The following is a 15,752-nucleotide window of genomic DNA, read 5'->3' on the forward strand; positions in this document are numbered from 1 at the left end:
TGTTTGGGTGCCAGTTGTGGACAAGTCCTGCCGGGGGTGAGGATGACGGAGACACAAAGACTTGACTCCGGGGACCAGGTTCAGTGACGCAGATCCACTTTATTTAGGAAGTAAACTAGCTTATATACATGGGTTCAGCCAATAGGATGTTATACTAGGACAAATGGTCAAAAAAAGGTCAGGAGGCTGCCTGGCGCTGAGTCATTTCCATATAGCGGGTCAGCTCCCTCCGGGGTGTGCCGGGGAGGGTTTATCCTTGCTGGAGTGTTCTTACAGCATAGCATCAGCCACAGCTGCCAGGTAAATGCTCTATGCTCTACCTACACTTTGGAAATGGCACTAGCAGGATGGCCACGAAGGAGAAACACTGAATTCAGCAGGGCTGAGGGGCTGGCAGTGAGAAGCCACTAACTGGTGAGGCTGCAGTGCCACATCCACTCAGACTCACTGTACTAGAAAGGCTGGGAAGTCCTGGTGCTGAGAGCCTGAGACCATCTCATCACCCTGGTGAAGTGAGCCGTTTCTCGTGAATGTAATATGCTTCCCAATAGATTAGCGTGTCTTGAAGTTTGTAAGTCAAAGAAAATGAGAAAACTGACATCTCCTTACTCACTTGATTAAAAATGTTAATGTTACTAAGAAAACTATAGAATCGGGTCTTCAAATCACCTTTTATGGTTCAGCAGCTTTCCCAAGTCCTACCCTCAGACTAGCTGGTTAGACTTGTCGAGGGGAACAATCTATTTAGGACATTTAGGATTTTATTATTTGCAGGAAATTAACTTACAGAAATATTCCTCAAATTCTTGTAAAAATCATCTTTTGATATGTAACTTGTATACTATAATTGTCTTTATAGTATTTGTGAAAGCTTATTTTAAATACCTAAATACTCCAAAAAGGGAATTCTGAGTATATGTAACATCATTACTTAAAATCTGAGAACTTTATTCTAAATCTATTTCAGTTGTTTCCTCAGAGGAAAGAACATTAACTGGCATTTATCAAGTATTATGAGCACACTTCATTGACTTTTGTACACATATTTTTGACAGTTGTAAGGAGGAACAGGATTTATTATACATAGAGGTAAAATGATATATTAAGGTATTCATAGAAAATGTCTACTTTAAAAACTGGACATCCCAGCAAACTTTAATTTTATCTAAATTGTCTTCTGATTTTAAATGATTTTCCAACATCTTCATAAAAAATTTACCTTTATTTGTTATAGAAGTAGTTGCTAAAAAGCAAATGCAGTTAATAATGTCCTGAAGAGTTCAGAAATCACATATTTTAAGTTTATATACAATAAAACATACATGTAACAAGTAAAACATTTAGTGAATTAGTATAACCCCATCAACACGTTTGCTACTATATTTAAAAACATTTATTTAAAATGTCAACTTCCTTCCAAAAGATGGAAGAAACACGAGCTCATCATGAGGTATAAGGTAACACCAACAATCCTAAAAGCAAAAGGACCACCAAGTTATCTAAATATGAAACTGAACTTTGGCAAAGATAGGAGTGTTAACACAGAACAACACAGCCATCAAGTAATCCTTAAGTTTATGCCATTTCTACAATATCATGGCCTGTTCCCCAATCGTTCACTCTTCCCTTCCAAAGGGTGAGTTATAACCCTGTCCCAGATGACTAAGAATTTTAAATATGTGGTCTGCTGATTAACATTTTTCTCAAACCTCATTACTACAGGTATACAAATTACACTTTTAAAATATTTGAAACAGATATTGAATTTATTGGTTGGCTATGAGTAGGAAAATACATTGGTAAAGAAAAGAGACCCTGTATATAAATATAATACTAGCTAGTTACAATTTGACCAAGAAGGTTCCACTGAAAAGAACAGAAAAAGCCCTTATTACCTCCAGTCCATAGATACATATTCAGTTTCCCATTACCCTTATCAAAGAGCTGCCTAGGCAAATGCGACATTCTTTGAGCGTAGTGCAGATAATGTGCTGGGTTTTGTTACATGAATGGTAAACAGTAGTCCAGTGCATTACACAAAATAATGTACTGTGAAGAAAAACTAGATGCTCTATTTTAGATACTACTTCAACATACTGGTTATAAATTTAAGTAACCAAAGAGAAAAGCAAAGAGAACATCTGGAGACACTGTTTATAAGGGGGGAGAAACACCTGCTAAAGGTGTTTTTTGAATTATCTGCAGCATTTGTTCTGTGCATTCTGACTGTTCATTAAAGAACACATTGCTCTGGTGATTTTGCCTAGGTTGGCTTTGTTCTTATATGGCATGACCCCAAAACCTTAAAAATCATTATGGAAACAAATCCCATGAGTTTAAATAGTAAAAATAAAATAGTAAAAAATGGAATACTAAAACTTGAATTTATTACTGAAAACCTGTATATTAGAAGAGTTTTGAAATTTTAATTCCAACATTTAGAAGTTCATTCCACCCTATTAATAATGTCCTTAGTTTTCAAAGTGCTAACTCAAAATAAGTATTCCTGGTTGTCAGCAAATCAGCTAAAAATAGAAACACATTTCTTGGAGATGTTCCTTGCCTATCTTCCAGGATGCTTAAAGTTGCATCTACATTTTATATTGACAACTTTAGTTTAAATTATGTCATAAATTAATTTTAATGAACATAATTTAAATTCTCAAAGCATAAATAATTACCAGTAATACAGTATAAACTGTACTTCAGAAGGTTTACAATAAGGAACTGAGTGCCTCCAATTTCTGATTAAAACAGAAAAGAAAACCCAAGTTTCCTGTAAAACATTCTTAAGATGGATTTATCCAGCAAAAACAATGAAATTATATATGGCAACACCACATTAAATATATTTGTCATAGAATTTCTGAAAAGAAATCTATACTGTGAAAAGATACTAGTTTTTATTACATTTTTGGAAATTATTCAGGACACAAATATTTAAAACACAAAACCTTGCTCAACAAAAGTATCAGTCTACTTGGTGTGACTGTTTATTCCCTACAGATTCAAAATATTTCTTTCTTTTGAAGTTTACTGTCGTGAATCTACACTCTTGGTTCAATTCATCACTACCTCAATAAGGTGGAGAAACTGTTCAACAAATTGATCCACAGAATGCAACATGCCTAGAAGAGGCAGGAACAAATATTTTCAAGACATACCAGGCCATTCATTTTATGTTACTATTCTTCCCAATTCAAACATATTGTAGACAGTAACAAATACAGATGAGAACATTTTCTGTAAAGCTCAAACCTTTAGCATCTAACAAGTGCACTCTAGTTCCAGCATCTATGAAAAAAATATACCTTCCATTAACAAATACAAAATCAGTTAAGTGCTGCTCCCTGTCCTCTTCCATTAAGCTCTCTGGACCTGTTATTACATAATGCAGATCACAGGGAAAGCAGTCTCCTTGTTTCATCAGTCCAACCAGCTCCAGCTTGCCTTCACTGGAAATTGTCATGATGCACATTACCGACAGTAGGAAAAATGAGTAAACACACCTTTATTCACACTTTACAAAAAAATAAAAACACACCCCCACCCCACCCCTGAAAAAAGTTATGCATTGGTTCTACATCAATAACCCTAACTTTTCAATGTACTGATTATAAACTGGATGTGTTTGGTGTCAGCACAACATAAACAAACAAAAAAAAATCTATCACAACAAAATCTTTTAAAAACTTCAAAAGAGAAACCAGGTCCCAGACAAAGATTCAAGATCAATAGCTTTTGGAGAATATTTTTTAACAAGAAAAAAAATCATTTAAACACTATGTAAATTTTATTGTCTCTTATAAACAGAATAAGCACATTTAAGTGCTGAACATTTTTCATAAAATTTTAAGTCATTATCCAAAATGACTAATTCTCTGTGTAAAACTTGTTAATTAACATTCAACAATATTTTCCCTAATGCTCACATGGTGTTTGTCCTTTTGCTTTCTTGCCTGCAGTTGAACCAAGTTCCCTCAGAATTCATTTGATTTTTGAGATAAGAATAAATGATGAAACCAGAATATGTATGAGTTAACTTTGCAAAGTTAAAGCTGGCTTTAACTCTAATCTATTAATGGCACTATGGGAAAAATACACCGGGTACAATATAACTTTTACCTTGGTTGACATATTAAAATGACAGTCACTATAAAAATGATCTGAAGAATTGTCTTAAGGACCTGTTTTGAAATACATCTCGCTTATACTGCTTCATAAACGGAAAAGTACTTTTTTAAAAAATGGGAATGATTTTAAAAAAACCCACAGACTAAGGAGTACATGGAAAACAAAAAGAATTCACATGATAGCAGTATTCTGGGTGACAGCACTATGCAGTGACACCAAGAACAGTGCTGGGGTCCTGTGAGGAGAGACTCAGGGGTTCACCCTAAGAACACGTTCCAAAATGTGATATTCAATGCTTCACAATGGAAAGAAAGTCACAGCTCATACAAAAGCATTTTCATAAAGTCCTCACAAATGTTAAACAGTATCTAAAATCTGTAAAAGAGGATGCACAGGTTCTCTCTGCATGCACAGGCAGTGAGTGTCTGGTGAGGACAATTTCGGCAGGCACAGTGGAGATAGGAGGTGTCTCAAAAAGAAGTTAAAAAGCTGTACCTAAGCAGCTGTAATATTTTTTAACTTAAAAAAGTTAAAGATTTAAAAATATCAGAATGTACATATATATCAACCATTATATTCAGTCCATAAATGCCTACAGATCATTACTGCTCAGCTTATCTGCCCCGGGACAGAGAGAGTTTTTGTAAAAAACCCAGGAGCTCATGAATAAGCTTACCTTTGTTCCGAAAAAAATGTCCTAAGCTTTAAACAGGTTTAAAGAGCAATGTTCTCCATTTCAAAACAAAGTAGTACAAAAGGGCCAAGAAAACCCTAACAGTGCAAATCATCAGCAGAGAAAGTCTGTTGCAACTTCTTTTACAAGCTGGCCTTTATAACACATGAAACAGATAAAAAAAACTTAGCCTTAGTTTACAATATAATCATTTCCAAATCTGATTTTTTTTAGTACAAAATTTAATAAATCAGGTCTTCTGTGGATCATATACAATCATAAAGGCTAAATTCAAACTCTGTACTTTACAAACATGTCTGAGAAAGGCGGGAGTGAAGTATGGGAGTGGTCTCTGGATGTCATTACTGGCCTCAGAAAAGTCGTGTTGCAGATTCCTGTGCAAAGAGAGTCTGCTGTCCAAACATTTCCCTATTTCAAGGCATGAAAATATTATATTGGATAGAAGAAACAGGAAAATTACTTGTGACAAATTAAAGAGAGGTGCAAACATACCAATCCCTGTCTAACAGTATATAAAGCATATTGGGCTCAGAATTTGTCCGTTGCTAGCACCTGGCTTTCATACTATATCCTTATCAAATAATCAGATTGAAAACTCAAATCATCATTAAAAAATAAATTCCCTAGTGGCCATACCTCACTCCTCTTTATTCAGATTTTTTGTAAGTTTACAAGTGAAACTGAGGTCGTCTTCTGAAGGTACTGGACTACCTCCTGCCAGGAAGGTGAATGCCATTAACTTGGGGCAGGAAAGGCAGTAAGAGCTCCAGTTGTGCAAAAAGTGAGAAGTGGTCGGAGGGGATGAGTGGGTGTGGGCAGCCGCTGATATTATTCTCAACTAGCCAATGGTGGTCCAGAGGTCCCAGGATGCCTAATGTGTTCAGCTGAGGCTTAGAATAGAAGATGTAGTCAATTATACCCTGAAAATCAGAAGGAAATAAAAAAGACAAGACCCCACGTAAGATAATACTGAAATACTGAAAGCTGAAGACACACCCTTACAGTCATGTTTGGTAAACAAAGAAACTTAGTGTATGGGAAGAGACAGGACCACCTAAGCCAAATGGTCCCCCAAACATCAAATCTCGCAGAATGAAGATGGTTTAGGCATGATAATCATTCACTCTTCCTCCTATCAGGATCCTTTCAGAATTTTTAACGAAACCTAAAGGATCTTTCACACTACGGCCTCTGTTTCTCTTTACTCACTTAATCAATGCCACTTCCCCTAGCTCACTACTCCTTTGCCATACTAGCCTTTTTGGGGGGTGTGCGGGGGAATATGACTGGGGTACACTCTTTGCACGTGCCAGTCTCTTTCCTGCCCCAGGACTTTGAAACACGCTGCATCCCTGCCTGGAACACCTTCTTCTACTTATCATCTGTTTAATTCATTTTCAACCTTCAAGTGTTGAGCTCCATCAATTTCCAAAGACCCTCGCCATCCAGTTAATACCTCCCACCAGCTGGTTCTTTTCCCTTGCTACGTGCACCCACTGCACACTCCCTGATGTGGCTGTGACTGGCTGGCCCTGCCCTGCCTCCCTGCCTGTCCGCAGCAGCACCAAGCACACAGCTAAGTACCTCCTGTAACTTCACAGGCTCCTCTACATGTTTTTGGCCAAAAGTATTTCAGCTCATTCAAATGTCTTGCCTATCTCTACATCATCAACAGGAACAAGAGGAAAAACATCCCTAATCTCTCCCATCTTTTGGTTATCACCCTCACCTCTTTTTCAGGCACCCAATTTGAAATAATCATCTCCAAGTTGGTTTTTACTACCTCATTGCTCAGTTATTCAACTCCTATACACAAGTCTTTCTGCCCTGCCCTCCCGGGAAACAGCTCTCACCAAGGTCTTCCTGAAGCTCCCCTCACGGCTCTTTTCCCAGAGAGGCTCGGCTGCCTATAGTCCTGGTTTTCCTCCTCTCTGGTTATGGTCACTTATGTGTCAGTTTTCCCCAAAGTCTACTCCAGCCTCTCTTCAACTCGAAGAACACTCATCTGTTTCCAGGATTAAATCATTGTCTACAGTACTGGGGGTTGCCCAAAGTCAAATAAAAAACCGTTGCTGTTTTCAACAGTTTCTTTATGGAGTCTAAAAAGCCCTCCCCTCCAAATTAAGAACCAGTTAACACTAGTATTTGCACTCCAGTAGACGATCTAATTTGAATATTCTTATTTCATTAGGTTAGATGTGGAAATCTAGGACTGAAGAAAGCAGAAATACAAGAGGTGGCTAAAAGGACAGATAACACAAGCCCGAATCACCACTGACTCTAAAATGAGGAGAATCACTAAGGAAAGGGTCCATGCTGTAAGCTGCTAACTACAAGATGGCACATAAATATATTCTAGCAACTTAAAGTGGCCAACAACAAACTAAATTTTGGCACCCAAGGAGTAGGTTTCAGTTAAATTAACATGGAGACAAAACACCTCACCACAACTGATACCAAATTAGATACAGTAAGTCCTCACTTAACGGCTCAATAGGTTAAGAGAAACAACATATAAGGAAACCAATTTTACCATAGGCTAATTGATAAAAACAAGTTAAGTTCCCATGGCATCTCATCAACACTATAATAAAATGATGTTGAAAGGAATGACATTTTTCTGAGGATCTGCTGCACTGTAGTACCACAAATCCAGCTGTTAGTACTGAGTCTGTAAGAAACATAATTAACCCAAAAAGTGAGAGACAGTTAACTCAGATTTACTATTATTATTTCACCTGATTTCTACCCTGCAAATTATTCTAACAGATATCTGGAATACTACTGTCAACTAACTCAAGATGGCCTAATCTGAACACATAGTCACATTTTAAAGATATGATAAAGTAATAAGACTCTACCTGAAAAATAGAGGTTTTAAAAGTTTATCAATTTCAAAACTCACCTTGAAATCAAATGTGTAATTTGTGTAAGGCATCAGGCCACGTTCATAGGCACTCTTTAACTTGAAACCATGAGTGATCCTTCCATTGGTTGTCCCATTTTTCCCGTTACAGCTGAAGTTTGTAAGACTTTCATTATATCTCAGTTCCTTAAAGTCTTTATGATTTGTTTCTACTTCACCGGTGCTCAAATATTCTACAACACCTAGAATGAAAATAAATAGTACAAAACATAACTAAAAAGATAATTCAATAGTAAGTAGTTTTATACCATACTTTCTAAAATTGTGTGTGTGTGTGTGTGTGTGTGGCAGAGACAGAGAGAGTCAGAGAGAAGGACAGATAGGGACAGACAGGAAGGGAGAGAGATGAGAACCATCAATTCTTTGTTGCGGCTCCTCAGTTGTTCATTGATTGCTCCCTCATATGTACCTTGACCAGGGGGCTATAACAGACCAAGTGACTCCTTGCTCGAGCCAGCAACCTTGGGTCCAAGCTGGTGAGCTTTGCTCAATCGAGATGAGCCCATGCTTAAGCTGGCGACCTCAGGGTCTTGAACATGGGTCCTCCTCCACATCCCAGTCCGATGCTCTATCCACTGCGCCACTGCCTGGTCAGGCCTAAAGTGTTTTTGTTGTTTTTTTTTTTTACATTTGCCAGAACTTGTCTAAATCCATTTTACATGGTTTTAATCATAGTATACTGAATATTTTACACACTGCTTGACTGCTTCACATGAACTCATGTGTCTTATCAATTATCTTTTTTAAATGGTTGTATAATACAACATGCAGGGCTGGTGTATAACACGTGTTAAACTAGTTTCTTTTCCTTTCTTTCCCTCTTTCTTTTCTTTTTTTAAATTTAGATTGTTTCTACTTTTTAAAAAGACTTAACATTACAATCAACATCTTACTATGTAGCTTTCTACTTATGCTGTTATTTACTTGGTATAAAATATCAAGATTAGGATTCACTGTCCCATTATATGTGTATGGTGGCAACTAAGAAAAGAGACTGCCACCCGTTAGAACCAGAGGAAGCTCACCATCCCTGGACCCTATTCTCCCAGTTTCCTAAGCACAGGATGGGTTCTGCAGATACTTATTTTAGTTTTCATTAATTACTTAGCAAGATTATACATTTTCCTTTGTGTTTCCTATTAAACTACTACTGTGTTTTTCAACACTGAAATGGGTTTTAAGATCTGTATGATTTCACAAGTCTCTCTTTGCCCCTCAGATACTCTGTAGCTAAACAGAGGGTGGAAAACAGAGAAATTGCCAGGAAATAATCCTCAACTGCTTCAATAGCAGTAATCCCCTGAAAGCTTGATGAGATACCTTTATTTCCCAGAACAAACTTTAACATAGTTCCTATTTAATTAATAGCTCCCATCTATTGTAATGGCAGCTGTTCCAAACATGTGTACACACGTGCTCATCCATGCATAGTATGAAAAAGAGAGTAAACGAGGAGTTGAAATACAAAAAAGAGGAAATACTTAGATTAGATATTTTACAAAGGTTATGGTTTATTCATTGTACCATCTATGGAAAAATATTCAAGAATAAGGCTTTTAGTACTCTTCTATTATGTGATAAAAATCAAAATCCCTGTTCTTTTTTGTTAATATCAATTATCACTTGCCTGACCTGAGTAAATAAATGAAGGGTTTCAATTTCCACTTGAGGTGGATTTTTCTAATTAAGCTCAGCAAAGTTTGAGAACATGTACTGTACTATATAGTCAAATTTAAACTAGATCATATTACTTTGTTGGAATTCAAAGAATCTATCTTAAAACCCTTTTAGGCCCTGGCTGGTTTGCTCAGTGGACAGAGCATAGCCCACTGTATGGACATCCTAGGTTTGATTCCTGGTCAGGACACACACGAGAAGTGAACATCTGCTTCTCTTCCCCTCCCTCTTCTTCCCGTCTTGCAGCCAGAGGCTCGATTGGTTGAGCATTGGTCCAGGTGCTGAGGATAGCTCAGTTGGTCCCAGTGTGTCAGCCTCCAGTGCTAAAAATATTGTAGGTTGATTCGAGCATCGGCCCCAGAGGTTGCTGGGTGGATCCCGGTTGAGATAAATGTGGGAGTCTGTCTCACTTGAAAAGAGGGAAGGAGGGAGGGAGGAAGGAAAAGAAAAGAAAAAAAGAGCCCTGGCTGACTGACTCAGTGGTCGATTATCAACCTGGTGTGTGGGTGTCCTGGGTTCGATTCCGGTCAGGGCACACAGGAGAAAAGTCCATTTGTTTCTCCACCCTCTCTTCCCCTCCTGAAGCCATGGCTGGATAGTTCAAGTGAGTTGGCCCTAGGAGCTGAGGTTGGCTCCGCTGCCTCTGCTTCCGGCGCTAAAAATAGCTCAGTTGCCAAGCAATGGAGCAATGGCCCAGATGGGCAGAGCATCACCCTTAGGGGTTTCACCTGGTGGATCCAGGTCAAGGTGCATGCGGGATTCTATCTCTCTGCCTTCCCTCCTCTCAATAAAGAAAAAAACAAAAACAAGAACAAAACCTTTTTAGTCTGGATTATTAGACAGGGGAGGCAAAAGTAGATTTACAGTTAGTTGTGAGGATGCAAAATTGCACTTATTCTTGTATTAGTTATTAATTATTGTACTGTTTTCCATATAACTGTAAACTACTTTTGCCAACCCATGTATAACCTGGGGATAATGAAACAATCAACTATATGTTCTTTAATAAGTTACTTCAAGTTATTACTTATATGTTTATCAAAGGTGATTAAATGTCCTTTCTTCTGAGGTTTTCATACCATTTCAGTTTCAAAATGGCCCCTATTATATTCCAAACATTAAAATTTAAACCTGATACATAGCTGCCATTATAAACTGAATGTTTTCACTAAATTTGGAATGATCAGAAACAATACATCAGAAAATCATTATAGCCTGACCAGGTGGTGGCACAGTGGATAGAGCGTCGGACTGGGATGCGGAGGACCCAGGTTCAAGACCCCAAGGTCGCCAGCTTGAGCATGGGCTCATCTGGTTTGAGCAAAGCTCACCAGCTTGGACCCAAGGTCGCTGGCTTGAACAAGGGGTTACTTGGTCTGCTGTAGCCCCCCAGTCAAGGCACATATGAGAAAGCAATCAATGAACAACTAAGGTGTTGCAACAAAAAACTGATGATTGATGCTTCTCATCTCTCTCCATTCCTCTCTGACACTCTCTGTCTCTGTAAAAAAAAAAAAAAAAAAATCATTTTAAGTCAAAAAGCCTTCTACATAAACTGAACACTTTTCTTACCAGAGTCAGGCAAAGAATTGAGATCTGCACACAACACCAGTGGAATATTTCCAAATTCTCCCAATACACTGGACTGGAGGCTTCGTGAGGCTTTATCAATAATGTTCTTCACTTCTGAGAGAAACATCATTGTTTGAACTAACTTCACATCGGAATATTCAGGGTCCCAATGCATATGAGCATTAGCCACGAGAATAAGTTGTTTTTCTGTTCCAAGATGTAGCTTTCCAGCTGTATTTGATAAAAAGAAAACAAACAGACAAAACCCAATCTGTCAGTCCACATATTCTTACAGACTCTAAAAGCAAGTAATACCCCAGCCTCAGGAATAAAAGAAGGACCCTCAAATTTACCTAGCAATCTCCCACCTGATGACTTATTTATTTCCCCCCTGATGACTTAATCTACCCTATAACAAGCCTGAGAAATAAACATTTAAACCTCAGATTGTGTGTTTCCAGCATAGGGTATTCGTTACCCAACAAAGACAGCCCTTTCTCTTTGGAACAGCTTGGTTTTTAAATAGTTGTGTCTCCTTGAAACTTTGGTCTTAGTTCAGATGTACTAAACTGAAAAACTAAAACTATACCCTTTTCCTTGGCTGTATTTAAAATGGTCACTAAGTTCCATTTTTCATTTTCCTATTCTTTAGGTTAAATAGCCCCACTTCCAACTATTCTTCAAGTGCCAGAAATTTCAGTTCTCAACATGATGGTCATTCTAAATAATGCTTTTTAATTTGAAATAAGTATAGTAGTTGATTTCTCCAGAACTTAAGACCTTTAAAATCATGATCACAAGTAGGTCAGGAAGAGAAGTTAGCTCAGAATAACCTTGCTGCCAAGAAAATATAGAAGTGCATGGAGTTCTCTCTGAGTAGTTATTTCAACTAGTTATTACTTCAACCTTTATTTTATGTGAGATTCTGGGAGCAAAAAACTTTTTTCTTTTGACTTTATGTCTTTCATGGTTTGCAATCTTTTTCTTGGCAATGCTTTCTCACATTAAGCTTTTTTGGTAGAGAAAATGGGATATATTTTTGTAAGGATTTAAATTCTCACTGAGTTTCTTCAGGTGTTAGACAGACTATTATTATGTAACAAATTCTTTTTTCCTATTAAATTTTGGAGGTCAATTCTACAGGAAGTGAGGTCACTCACATGACATTTCAAACAATTCCTTTCGAAGTTCTAGTAGTACTGCAACTCCAATGTTATCTTTTGTCATGACTCTGTTCAGCATAGCTTCAGACCCTTCTGAATTTGCCATTGCTAGCTGATTAAATTCAACAGTGTGTTTCTGAACCAAAGTAAATCTAAAACAAAAACAAACACACACACACACATAAAATTGGGAACACCAGAATATTAGCTTTGTGGGAAATGCAGTTTTCTCAAACTTCCCTTACAGAAACAATGGCATGTAAATCACATTATAAAAAATTCTCCTCACTTAACACCAAGATTCCAACACCCATTTAAAGTTGTTCTCAATTTGTTACTGATACTAATAGCCTCTTGATTTCAACTTTTACAATTTAAGATAACAAAATAATCTTCTGTTTAGATTTTGTGTTAGAATATTCCATCTTATAATTTTTAAATATTCTTTTCCAAAGTATGGGTTTAAAATCCCTTAGCATCCTGGCGGGAATGTTAATTACAAGGTGTTTCAATTAACAATTTGAGTTAAACCCTCTAAACACCTGAAGAAACAGCAGCACTTTGAACACATCTCCAAAATAAGATCTGATGATTTAAAACAAAGCAAAACCCTCTAAGTCAAAAGTACTGTTTTCTTAAGTAATAATAGAATACCTCATTCTTTTATTTGCATACAGAAATTTCCATACTCTGTCTCACCCTGCAAATGGGGAAAATTTACTTTTCTAAAAATAAGATGACTTACTTTTCTGTCTTGAAGAATATTGCACAGCCATCAACATGTTTTCTCTCTTGTTCTGACATTGTCCTAGCTCTAGATTTAGGACTAAAGAATCCATTATAGCCACGTTCTTTCAGTTCTACCAGGAAAAAACTGTAATACTGTTCCGTTTCAACCTCCTGAAAAATTGTAAACAGCAAAGTAATTTCACAAGACAAAATGAGTCACATGCATTAACTTTATATATACAGTCTGAAAACTTAGTATCATTTCAAAAGACCGATCTACAGAATAAAGTATCTTTTTAATATAATTTATCTGAAACCAATCAGAACATGTACTTGTCATTGACAGATACCAGTTGACCAGGCCAATTCCTTTTGTTCAAGAGTAAAGACTGGAAAGACATACATCTCTGTGCATGTATATTTCCTTATATTTTAGAACTGATGTGGAATAGAAAGAACTTCACAGATATTAATTTCAGGTCACACAGAGAAAGTGACTCGCCCAAGGTCATGTAAGTTAAGAGTAACAGACTGAGAACCTGAAGTTAACTGTGCATCTTAGTTTAATGTTTATTCCACTATGCCCTAATTATTCTATTATCTATAGTGGTAAAGTAAAATCATCTCTCAATGCCACAATTTCAGTAACAATGCCACCCAATTAAAAATAGTGTGCAGGGGCACTAGGGAGGGAAAGGTGAGTATTCAGCCGTGATAGCAAATGCTCAAACCCAGCTTATCCCATATGCTTAATTTAGCAGCACATTGCTGCAGAACAAAGCAGGCAGGGAATGTACGCAGGATACACTAAACACAGAAAAAGTCACTATTTTAAGAATTGCTATAGGTGAGACTTCAAATGTGTCAATGTAATGTATTCCCAGGTTGTTTCCTTGCTTTATCAATGTTGGGTCATTTGTGCAATTTAAACAAATATTCTTCTGATGACTTACCTGAAGACTTATGATATCAGCACTGCAGCTCAAGATTTCTTGAATAATGGCCTTTTTCCTATAATCCCAACTTAGTGCCCATGATGGACAGTAGCCATATAACTGCCGGGTTGCATATTTATCGCACAGAACATTATAGCACATGACAGAAAACAAGGCTGTAGGAAAGATAACTACTTATTCAACACATGGCAGGAAAAAAAAAAGCACACAATTATTTTCAATAGTCTTCACTTAAATGCTAAGTTTGACTTTATTCATTCAATATATATTCATTAAAAAGCTACTATATGGGCCCTGGCCAGTTGGCTCAGCGGTAGAGCGTCGGCCTGGCATGCGGGGGACCTGGGTTCGATTCCCGGCCAGGGCACATAGGAGAAGCGCCCATTTGCTTCTCCACCCCGCCCCCTCCTTCCTCTCTGTCTCTCTCTTCCCCTCCCGCAGCCAAGGCTCCATTGGAGCAAAGATGGCCTGGGCGCTGGGGATGGCTCCTTGGCCTCTGCCCCAGGCGCTAGAGTGGCTCTGGTCGCAGCAGAGCGATGCCCCGGAGGGGCAGAGCATCGTCCCCTGGTGGGCAGAGAGTAGCCCCTAGTGGGTGTGCCGGGTGGATCCCGGTCGGGCGCATGTGGGAGTCTGCCTGACTGTCTCTCCCCGTTTCCAGCTTCAGAAAAATACAAAAAAAAAAAAAAAAAAAAAAGCTACTATATGCCCGACAGAGAGGATGTAAAGTCGAATAATGAGGACAGACAGATACATGAACAAATTATAAAACGATGTGTTACTTTTCACAGAGGTATACATACAAGGTCTGGCAACTAAGACTAAGATCTTGTGCCCTCAGCCTCTGTGTCCAGGGCTCATCATTGCTGTGCTCCCTCCACCACTTCATCCATTGTTAATGTAGAATATGGAAATCTGACAGGTATTTTTCTAAATACAGATGTCTAATCTTCTTATATAGAGCAATTATTATTAACCCATACAAAAGAAAGGGATATTGTAGACCAAATCTTCTTATACCTGTAAGTTCCCAAACTATTTTCATACAATTTAAGTTAAAACATTAGAGGGCATTCGTTCAATTTCTCTCCAGTAAGTGTTTTGGCTCTCTTACAATTTTGAAGTGTCAAATACATTTGGAACATACTACTAGGGTTTAGAAACTCACAATATAAGAAAGAATTTTATATATTCATTATAGTGTTGAATTTAATCAACACTTCATAGATGGTTTCTCAACAGTGGCACTACTGACACTGTGGGTGGGTCAATTCTGTGTTGTAGGGGCTGTACTGTGCATTGCAGAATGCTTAGTAGCATCTCTGAGATGCCAGTAGCACTTTCTAAGTTGGGGAAATAAAAAAAATGTTTCCAAGGCCCTGGTCTAAGTTGGGGAAATAAAAAAAAATGTTTCCAAGGCCCTGGCCAGCTGGCTCAGTGGTAGACTGTTGCCCCGGCATGTGGATGTCCCGGGTTCAATTCCAGGTCAGGGCACATAGGAGAGGCAACCATCTGTTTCTTCACCCCTCCTCTCTCTCTCTCTTCCTCCCCCATGGCCATGGCTCAATTGATTGAGCACATCAGCTAAGAGCTGAGGATGGCTCCATGAAGACTCTGCCTCAGGTGCTAAAAATAGCTTTGTTACAAGCATGGCCATAGATGGGCAGAGCATTGGCCCCAGACAGAGGTTGTGGGGTGGATCCCGGTTGTGGTGCATGTGGGAGTTGATCTTTCTAGCTCTCCTCCTCTCACTTGATAAAAGAAAAAAAAAGTTTCCAAATATTGTCAAACAATCCCTGGGGCATAAAATCACCTCTGGTTGAGAAGCACTGCTTTATAGCATACTTTCTATAGCATAGTAGAGAGGCAGATGAGCAAGAATTAAGTCTCTATTATCTCTTAAA

At 38.0% G+C, this 15,752-nt stretch overlaps 1 protein-coding gene across 6 annotated transcripts in view; it reads right to left on the reverse strand.

The window, feature by feature from the left end:
- Window positions 1-2,272: 2,272 nt before the first annotated feature.
- CNOT6 (CCR4-NOT transcription complex subunit 6) overlaps window positions 2,273-15,752 on the reverse strand; it is a 69,301-nt gene continuing 55,821 nt past the window's right edge. For 5 of the 6 annotated variants that reach the window (XM_066343544.1, XM_066343547.1, XM_066343542.1 and 2 more), the window contains 6 exons: window positions 13,849-14,006; window positions 12,912-13,066; window positions 12,164-12,318; window positions 11,004-11,234; window positions 7,734-7,936; window positions 2,273-5,748 (listed from right to left, as the gene is read on the reverse strand). In XM_066343544.1, coding sequence (XP_066199641.1) covers window positions 5,536-5,748; window positions 7,734-7,936; window positions 11,004-11,234; window positions 12,164-12,318; window positions 12,912-13,066; window positions 13,849-14,006 — 1,115 coding nt within the window. In that variant the 3' untranslated portion in view covers window positions 2,273-5,535. Of the gene's footprint in view, window positions 5,749-7,394; window positions 7,500-7,733; window positions 7,937-11,003; window positions 11,235-12,163; window positions 12,319-12,911; window positions 13,067-13,848; window positions 14,007-15,752 lie in introns of those variants that run through there. The other variant, XM_066343546.1, reaches the window with a different exon arrangement.

The sequence above is a fragment of the Saccopteryx leptura genome, chromosome 6 (assembly GCF_036850995.1).
Source record: "Saccopteryx leptura isolate mSacLep1 chromosome 6, mSacLep1_pri_phased_curated, whole genome shotgun sequence".
NCBI classification, from domain to species: Eukaryota; Metazoa; Chordata; class Mammalia; order Chiroptera; family Emballonuridae; genus Saccopteryx; species Saccopteryx leptura.